Source organism: Hyalella azteca, unplaced genomic scaffold (genome assembly GCF_000764305.2).
Source record: "Hyalella azteca isolate HAZT.00-mixed unplaced genomic scaffold, Hazt_2.0.2 contig17640, whole genome shotgun sequence".
Taxonomy (NCBI): domain Eukaryota; kingdom Metazoa; phylum Arthropoda; class Malacostraca; order Amphipoda; family Hyalellidae; genus Hyalella; species Hyalella azteca.
Window position 1 is genome coordinate 19,578 of NW_025947416.1, and position 10,265 is coordinate 29,842.

General features: G+C 40.3%; 1 protein-coding gene across 1 annotated transcript in view; it reads left to right on the forward strand.

The window, feature by feature from the left end:
- LOC108664322 overlaps window positions 1-1,920 on the forward strand; it is a gene marked incomplete at its 5' end in the record, with an annotated part of 21,246 nt that extends 19,326 nt beyond the window's left edge. Inside the window, 3 exon segments of the mRNA XM_018150894.1 lie at window positions 8-554; window positions 887-1,011; window positions 1,756-1,920. Of these exon segments, the coding sequence (XP_018006383.1) occupies window positions 8-554; window positions 887-1,011; window positions 1,756-1,920 (837 nt within the window).
- Window positions 1,921-10,265: the final 8,345 nt, after the last annotated feature.

Sequence of the window (10,265 nt, forward strand, 5' to 3'; positions counted from 1 at the left end):
ATGTGAGTCCTTCAACGTCCTCAGGATAGGCGAGTCCTTCAACGTCCTCAGGATGCGTGAGTCCTTCAACGTCCTCAGGATGCGTGAGTCCTTCAACGTCCTCAGGATGGCTGAGTCCTTTAACGTCCTCAGGATGCGTGAGTCCTTCAACGTCCTCAGGATGCGTGAGTCCTTCAACGTCCTCAGGATGGCTGAGTCCTTCAACGTCCTCAGGATGGCTCAGTCCTTTAACGTCCTCAGGATGCGTGAGTCCTTCAACGTCCTCAGGATGGCTGAATCCTTCAACGTCCTCAGGATGGCTGAGTCCTTCGACGTCCTCAGGATGGCTGAGTCCTTCAACGTCCTCAGGATGGCTGAGTCCTTCAACGTCCTCAGGATGGCTGAGTCCTTTAACGTCCTCAGGATGCACGAGTCCTTCAACGTCCTCAGGATGGCTCAGTCCTTTAACGTCCTCAGGATGCGTGAGTCCTTCAACGTCCTCAGGATGGCTGAGTCCTTCAACGTCCTCAGGATGGATGAGTCCCTGGTCACGCCTAACGCGACTCAACGACGCTGCAACTTTCATCTCAACCCAAACTGATTTTAATGAACATTGGCCATGAACCAACCTGATTCTAATGGCAATGGAACATCAAGCTATCGCATCCTACGGAGTTTCCCCTCCAATAATTGAGCCCCATTACCTGGAGTGTCTCCCCATTAATTAAGCTCCATTATCTAAAGGTTTTCTGCCATTAATCCCTTACCAACTGAGCTTCTCCCCCATTCACCCCATCACCTGAAGTAACTCCCCCATTAATTAATCCCCATTACCTGAAGTTCTCCCCCATTAATTAATCCCCATTACCTGAAGTTCTCTCATTAATCAATCCCCATTTCCGCGCAGGCATCAACCACGGCCCCATCACGGCGGGGGTGATCGGGGCGCGCAAGCCCCACTACGACATTTGGGGCAACACTGTCAACGTCGCGTCACGCATGGAGTCAACCGGCAAGGCCGGCTGCATCCAGGTGCTGCTAGTCTGTTGTTGCCGGCTGCATCCAGATGCTGCTAGTCTATTGTTGCCGGCTGCATCCAGGTGCTGCTAGTCTATTGTTGCCGGCTGCATCCAGGTGCTGCTAGTCTATTGAAATATTTCTCATACTCAAACTTATCACTGAGTCGTTGTCCCAATAGAGAAGTACTTTTTGTTTCGGAAATAAGTGCGACTTTCTAAATAGCAAAAAACACTTGTAAAGACCCGTGCAGGTCATTAAGAACGGGGGTTTCATTTAATTAGTATAATATTAATGATTAAAAGTGATTCATTAATGTATTAATAATAATAATTAGCAATTTCTACCTCGTTGCCAGGTGACTTGAAAACTCCCGTGCAGGTAAACCAGAACGGGGGTTTAACGTAACTAATATAACAATAATGAAAAAAAAGATTTATAACTGTATTAATAATTTTAATAATAATTAGCAATTTCTACCTCGTTGCCATGTGACTTGAAAACTCCCGTGCAGGTAAACCAGAACGGGGGTTTAACGTAACTAATATAACAATAATGAAAAAAAAGATTTATAACTGTATTAATAATTTTAATAATAATTAACAACTTCTCCCTCGTTGCCATGTGACTTGAAAACTCCCGTGCAGGTAAACCAGAACGGGGGTTTAACGTAACTAATATAACAATAATGAAAAAAAAGATTTATAACTGTATTAATAATTTTAATAATAATTATCAACTTCTCCCTCTTGTTGCCAGGTGACGCAGGAGACAACACGTATCCTGGAGCACTTCGGCTACGTGTTCGAGCAGCGCGGCGTGATTGCTGTTAAGGGCAAGGGCGACCTCCTTACCTACTACATCGTGGGCAAGAAGCCCGTGACCCGACCCACGGGACCTTTACCTGGGGCACCTCCGGGGTGAGATGGGGGATGTTTGGGACTTAGGTGGGGGGGGGGCGTGGGGCGACCTGCTCACCTACTACATCGTGGGCAAGAAGCCCGTGACCCGACCCACGGGACCTCTCCCTGGGGCACCTCCGGGGTGAGATACGGGGCGTGGGGACTTAGGTCGGGGAGATGGGATCGAAGAGTGGTACTGAGACTGAGGTGAGATTGTGGGAACATTAATGAGAGTCCCGATGTCTTCATACCCGCATCTGAAATNCAGATAAAGAGACTGTCTCTTATACACATCTAGATGTGTATAAGAGACACCTACTACATCGTGGGCAAGAAGCCCGTGACCCGACCCACGGGACCTCTCCCTGGGGCACCTCCGGGGTGAGATACGGGGCGTGGGGACTTAGGTCGGGGAGATGGGATCGAAGAGTGGTACTGAGACTGAGGTGAGATTGTGGGAACATTAATGAGAGTCCCGATGTCTTCATACCCGCATCTGAAATTCATTTCGTGTACGTAGATTTGTATGTAAATTACTAGACGTCTTACCCTACTGCATACACGATGTATCTCCGACCTGTAATCCTAACGTTGATTACATTACCCTAATTTTCTATAATTTCGCCCTGTACTTAACTCAATATGAATACCGATGCTTGGATCTTTCATGATATTTTATTCATTTCCATTGTTTAATTTATTCATATTTTACCCGCCGTTTTTGTGACAGTCTCACCGGTGACGACCTCAACGCCCCCAGCAACAACAACTGCAGCGTGACTCAGCCTAATGGAAGGGATGACGGGGCCCTTCATCAGTGAGCTGAAGGATCAGCGTCTCCATGCGTTCCGTTCCGCCGCATTCAGGTCGTCAGGACACGTCATCATCGGATGGCGCCGTGACATATCTTTGGATGATGTCATAATACATCATCAGATGATAGCATCACGCGTAATGTTCACAGTTTATGACCAGACCGTAACCGTAAATCCCCCTAATTGCGTATTGTCTGTTATGCACAGATAGCAAAACGACGATGTGAAGTCACGCTGTTGATTTTCCCCGTTGAAATGTGGTGAGCAAAGACTCTGTGATTAAAAAATTGTTTATTTCATCAAACGGAAATTGAATTTATATTTTTAATGAAAGCTGCGTAAATTAAATATCTCCCAGATCTTTATATTACAATATCTCTTTTTAATTTGGTAGTGAAATGACTATCGTTACTGTTGTCATCCCCAATGTTCTTAACATTTTATTTACCATGATAAATAAATTCATTTACCACTTAAGGCAACTTGCCTTGAATTTAGCTATTGTTACCATGTCTGCAGGCCTCTGTAGTGAAGTCACATGTCTGCAGTCGTATGTAATGAAGTCATATCCCAAGTTCCTCCTGCTAGTCTGTACCTTTTACATGTGCACTCTCTTCATAAGCACTAGTGTCGGGGCGGACCGAGGCAATGGGGACCGGTAATGCCTGCATTGTATTGGGGCCGAGGGCCGTACTATCAAAAAAGGTTACGAGTTCATAACTCCGTCAGCCAATCACTGACGGTTTTTCAAGTTAATTTCACCAATCAAAGATGAGCAAGTACCGCTACGTGCACTTGAGCTGCTACGTGTATTTAGGCCGCAACGTTAACATATAGGCCAACCCGTGTACTAAGGCCGCTACTTGTGCTTGGGCCGCTACATGTATGTACTTACCTAGTTTTAATAGTATGGCCCAGGCCTTTCATAGTACAGTCCAGGCTTTAATAGAACGGCCCAGGCCTTTAATAGTACGGCCCTGGCCTTTAATAGTACGGCCCAGGCCTTTAATAGTACGGCAAAGGCCTTTATATTGCCTGTAGGAACGGCCAGCGTCCCCTGACTTAGCTCCCGTCTCGGTTTTGGGCCCTACAGAAGCGAGCATCTCATTTTGGTGTCATTGCTATCTGCGCCGCCCTTGCGTTATGATAGACTAGTACATTATGAACAAGATGATACCACTAACTACATTAATAACCGAATATGATTATAGATATTATTTGACTGCACAGTGGTTCACATCTAGTCATTTGAACTAGCCGTTGGTTCCCAAGAGAGCGAGGCGAGACTGCGCGAAATGGTGTGGCATCGACCTGTCTAACGACCTACGCTGGTTACATGGTAGTTATCACGGCCGGAGTTCTCGAATTAGTCTATAATTCTTCAATTTGTTCGATACGTCACATTCTTAGGCGCATTCTGAAAGTAAAGACAGACTGAGAGAGAAATTTTAACTCGTAGGTACTTGGCTACGCTTACAGAATTCTCATATGGCATATTAAGAATGATGCTTGTTCGAAATTGTTTCACGTCCTGGGCCTATACTTTCAAAAAAAGTTAAGAGATCGTAAGTTCATCCGCCAATTATTGACGGCCGAGTTTTGAAAGTATGGCCCCTGATCAATATCTTAATTTATAAATCGTAAAATGTTCAAGCTTACACGAGAATTTTAGTATTATTTCACTGTAAACTTTTGCATGGTTTTTGTATCTTAAATTAATTGATCCTTTAGAACTGAGGTTAAACATGCGACGCACAATCTGGATCTGGTAGATTGCAGCGCATGCGGGTAGTTGCTTTACATTAAAAAATTTTAGAGCTGCGCAGCTGGTGAAGATCAGGCTCTGGTACGGCTCTAAAATTTGTCGTGATTCATGGCAAGTTTTGCAACGCAGATGCATCAAACATAGAAGCAATGTTCTCAATAAACTTGTGTCTTCGCTTGAAGTGTTGATATTACAAGCTGGCAAATTTATTGATCGTTACTTCTGAAAAATTTTTATTTGTTTTGTGGTAAAAGTATGAAGTGCGTTGAGACAATTACAATCTATAAGCTGAAGGCAGAGGAGAGAGCTATTTCTTAAAACTAAATCCCCGTCTATGCACTATCGCACTTACGTAGTTATGCGTATATTCTCATATGTCGCGGCATACGCGGACCCTGTCTGTATAGAGCTGCTAATATCGACATAATAGTCTGTGTATAGTTCCCTCAACGTTTGTCTGTTTAAACCGAGATTCTTATGAAGCCATTCACCTCTATCACCTTCATGACTGTAACGTAAGCCAAGCGGAAAATTTTTGATGGCTCTTCCATTCATACTCTATTAAATTTCCCTTATTCATCTCTGAACTCAAGGCAATCGTATTTTTTGATGGAGTAAATATTATGGAAACCGCCGTGCATAGCAACCCACCAGGCATCTGACGCTGAAGTAATGTTGTTAATTGAACTAAATTAACTCGTAATCAACGTCATTAGCCTGAAGGTGCAGACGATGGCATCTAACGTTGATAACTAAACGTTTTTCAACGTAATAAGCATTGCTCCAACGTTTTCTGTTTAAAAGGGAGACAACAACTTATCATCCCGCGCAACAATCGACTTTCATGGCACCGCGATTCGTTCTGTTTAGCCTGGAGATGATTCATGTATATATGTCCAATAGAATAAAAGATATAATAGCATTCTAATATTAGAAGAGAATATATTTGTACATTTATCAATAAGTTTGGAGTGATTACATATTGATAAACGACCTTATCAATAAGTTTGCACGTTTGCTATGCGAGGTCTGGAGAGTGTGGCATGGACACTTATTGTACAGCTTATAATGCACGCTGTACAGTGAAGATAATTACTGTACAGCTTATAATGCTCGCTGTACAGTGAAGATAATTACTGTACAGCTTATAATGCTCGCTGTACAGTGAAGATGATTACTGTACAGCTTATAATGCACGCTGTACAGTGAAGATGATTACTGTACAGCTTATAATGCACGCTGTACAGGGAAGAGACAATAAGTGATAGTAATATGAACGTTTAAACTGCAACTAAAAAGTTTACATCCTGAGCATTTAGTAATTTTAGTTGAATCCGGGAACTGTAACTGTCGTTGCTAAAGTTATTATCGTAATTAATTATCGTATTCGGCTACAATTTGTATTCCTCTAAATCAGAACAAATGAATTAAAGAATGTGCCCTTGGATGCAATCTTTATTATAAGAGGACATATTTTAATTTAAGCAAATGAAAATTTAATTTATTTAAGCAAAATTATTTATAATATATAATCATATTTATATATTTTATATGAATGTTTTCGTTCGTGAAATATAAAATGCAACTCGATCGTTGATATTCGAAATGAACATGGTAATTCAATGAATTCTTGAAATGAATTTCATTGCAGTGGGACATGTCGAGTAGCGATAATGCAGTCTGCTTGAATTTAATTATTAATTACTTCTGTTAATATACTCGTATACTCGTTAAAATCTAGCAAAAGTTTCTCGTTCATACAGTCCTGTATTAAATTTTGCCTCGCAAAGTTGACGTTCATTTCATTTATAAACTCGTCTTTCTTTTACTCTAAAAACGAGAACGCCTCTGTTATATCCCGATTAAATGAAATTTTATTAACTTTAATACTACATTTTAGAAACTTTATGCGTAGAATAATCAAGATTCAAAAGATCAGAGACAAGTTTCATACTTTAAAATTGATTTCCGATATCTTGAAAGTGGCATATCTTGCGTCCCTTCATGTAAACATTATTTTTCCCTGCTCAAATCGATGTAAATCTTCTATGTGTTTTATGTTAAGTATGACCCAACGTTTACTTCCCTTTTTATAGAGATGTTTAACCACATTTGTTAGCTTACTAATGTTCATGTGTAGATGACAAGTCAACGTTCAGTGATATTATATAATTCATTTTAACAGCTAGATCAGAATTTCTGGAAAACACTTTTAAAGAAATTATTCTTATCGTTAGTGCGGTTATGCAGAAGTCTTCAGAAGTTGTCATTGCCTGTTCAGGAAAATTTGTCGTATAATTCTACAGGATTTCGTGTTTATTACGAGACGAGAATTTGCGATTCTTTAACCCTAGTTAACATGAAGAAACAATCAGTGATGGCGTTCACGCAAATTCAACTTAGATCATTTTGTCAACATCATTCTTCTGAAGTTTCACTGTCTCAAGTGTTGAACACGTGGGTTGTGATGGTTAAACTTGTGTGAGAAACAGAGATGCAGCAACTTTGAGAATTTATTCAATGTAAGTAGTTCTTTCTTCTCTGTAGCAGTGTTCATGTCGTGCTCTATTATGTAAAACCATTACCTCCCTTCAAGTTTTAATGGATCGTGAGTAGGTATACGCAAATTTAGAAAGAAACAAAACTGAATTCATGTGCAGCTTCAAGCAATACGATGCTCAAAAGTCTGGAATATTGTACATTTCTTGCCCTCTCCATCTTCATTGAAGTAGCGTCATGTTAATGCAACGGTACTCGTATAACGTGTTACCTCTTTTTGGGATTGGGAACATATATGACCTCTTGGCTTTTATAACGTGTTACCTTTGAACTTTGGAACGAGGTTTGGCTTCATTTGTGTTAGTCTCTTTATTGAAATGTTTCTTTAAAATATACATTTAAAAGATACATTCTGAAAATTTCGGCAACAATGGAGGATATTTTAGAGATTGTATTTCTAAGGGAGATGTATCGTCTGTTCAAAATTTAAATCTTGATTTGAATTTACAATTTTGTATTGTGTTCAAATCGTATAGATTTTTCTATCATTCTTTCATACTTTTGTTATAATTGTATTAGAAGGCAGTGGGTGACTCACAGACACAAGACAGCGGCCGCGTCTGATAGTGACACGTTGTCGACATGTTAGAGAATGCATCAGGGCGGACTCACATATTGTGAACCAAAGCTTGTACTTGAGGCTGTGTGATTAAAAACTTTAATTAATAAAATACTAATTCAGGCAAGTTTAGGCAGGGTGGCCCAGTGGTTACAGTTCAGAGTACCAAGATTGGCGCAGAGAAGCGCGGGTTCGATCCCAGCTCTGTGCGCCAGTTTCTGGTCAGAATCGACGAGGAGGCCGGGCGGTTAAGCATAGCAGAATTGTAGCAGTGAGTTGCGAGTTCGAGATCGCAAAATGCTGTGAATGTTTTGCGATGTTAAGAATCGGCGACAGGCCTACGGCCTAATAAACGCTGAAACCGCTATAACCGCTATTACATCCGTTGAAAATAATTCAACATATGGGAATTTTATACGGTGGAAGCTGTTTCTTGGAGATCAAGCTCTAGATGAAAAGAATTTATGATAAACTAGTGGACTATGCCGAGCGATGGTAGTTTTACGCAAGTCTTTTAGTCGGTAGTCCCTTATTGCGCTCTGTCATATTGTATGTTCGTGTGGAATCCTACAGAAATTCTGTGTCATCTTCCTATATACTGTCGAACACTAGAGCGTCTAGACCATGTAGCGTCGATGTAAACTAGCATTTACATTCGGAATTTCGTGTATTGATGTTTATAGGAGATACTGGTACTGGAAATCGTACTAAGAGTCTCATGTATTCACGCAGCATAGGTCATTAATACTCATGATCCAGATACTCTCGTGAGTCAACCGTCCTGTAGAAACGATGCCTTTTATTTCAAATACAAACGAACTTCGATGCGTACTGAAAGGAAAGTGAATAATTTAATATAATATCAGAGCCATAATAACAATAGCTTTAATTTGTCTACTTGAAATAATGAGTACAGTTCTTCTGGTGCATATTTTACAGCTAGAGTGTTGTCAACTTACAGAGTCTATGTTGAACAGTTGAATCTACGAGGTATATCGTTAACCAAAGATATAGCGTTTATTTGTTTCTACAGAACGGTTATCGTTAGAGTGGCCAAACACTGTAGTGTACATAATTAAGGTATCTATGTAAAAAGATCTAAATATAAGTAATCAATGTTGAAGGCAAATTCGTGGAATTTATTATTTGTGTAATATCATCAGATAAAGAGACGTCCGACAAAACTAGCATACAGTACAGAGTTGAATTTTTTTCCTTGTGTTGAATTCGATTATTGACGGGATTTTTTATAAGTTAATACATGAGGGCTTTTTATTAAGGCGAAACGAATCACAGAACACACAATTTTTTGCATATACATAGATGAGAAACTCGAGCACTATTATTCTACACAGTTCCAGGACAACTTAAAATATTTTCACAGCTGTAATTAAGTTTTAAAATTCCCTCTTCAAAAAATTCTACCGCCGGAAACGTTAGCCTATCAGTCAAGCGCCTGCAGCTCCGAGGGCAAGGGGAGCGGGAGGCTGCGAGGCGATGAAGCCAAAGCCTCTCTCGGACTTAAACCTCTCTACCTGGAAGAGAAATGGAAGTGGAAGTATCCTAGAAGTAGGATGGTTCATTCGATATGCTTCACTTTTTACAAGTGAATGGAAATTTTCTAGATGGTTGGGTTGACGACGGTGGTGAAAGAGACGGGTGAGGATTCAATGCATCTCGGACAAATTTACGGCCGGTCTCACGGCCAATCTCCTAATTCGGTGAACAAGGAATATCTCCCAAAGTAAAGAACGCAGCTCGATGAAACTAGGTACATATATTCATTAATACCTATATTGGTGTTGTTTAGCTGCTGAAATTTTTTTAATTTCGTCTTCATTCGTGAGTTATATGGCTAAACGTGCCGAAATTTGCAGTGAACATGACATTTCTTCTAAATTACTGAACAGATTTTAACGAAATTTTTAAAATACATTCGTAAATATCCAACGGTGATGTTTAACTCATGAAAATTTTCTAGATTTTGCCTTCTTTCACAATTTTTTTCCATTTCACCCTCATTCGTCATTTAAACAGCAATATTTGCTTAAATTTGCAATGAACAAGAAGTTTCTTCTAAAATACTTAACCGATTTGAATGAAACTTTGTATATTAATACCTAACCTCCCAACGGGTGATGTTTAGATCCAGACAATTTTTTATATTTTGCCCTCGTTTGCTATTTATACGGCTATGCGTATAAATACGGCCACCCTGCTCTTGGTCAATGCAGGGTGGCCCAGTGGTTAAGGTTCAGAGTACAAAGATTGGCGCAGAGAGGCGCGGGTTCGATCCCAGCTCTGTTCGCCAGTTTCTGGTCAGAATCGGCAAGGAGGCCGGGCGGTTTAGCACAGCAAAATTTGAATCAGTGAGTTGTAAGTTTGAAACCGCAACAAGCTGTGGATGTTCTGCGATGTTAAGAATCAGCGACAGGCCTATGGCCTAATAAACGCCGAAACCGCTATTATTATTATTTATATTAGTGCAAATTTAATGCTGTTATTTTATTATGGTATGGTTTATATTTGTAAATTTAACTCGAACCAAGGTTACTTATAAATACGATTAAGTTTTTAATGAATAAGAAAACAAAATAAAATTAATTATATACATTTGGGAGAACAACTACAGCACGTCCCGCACAAATTGAGGCTCTTTTCTGAAGCCA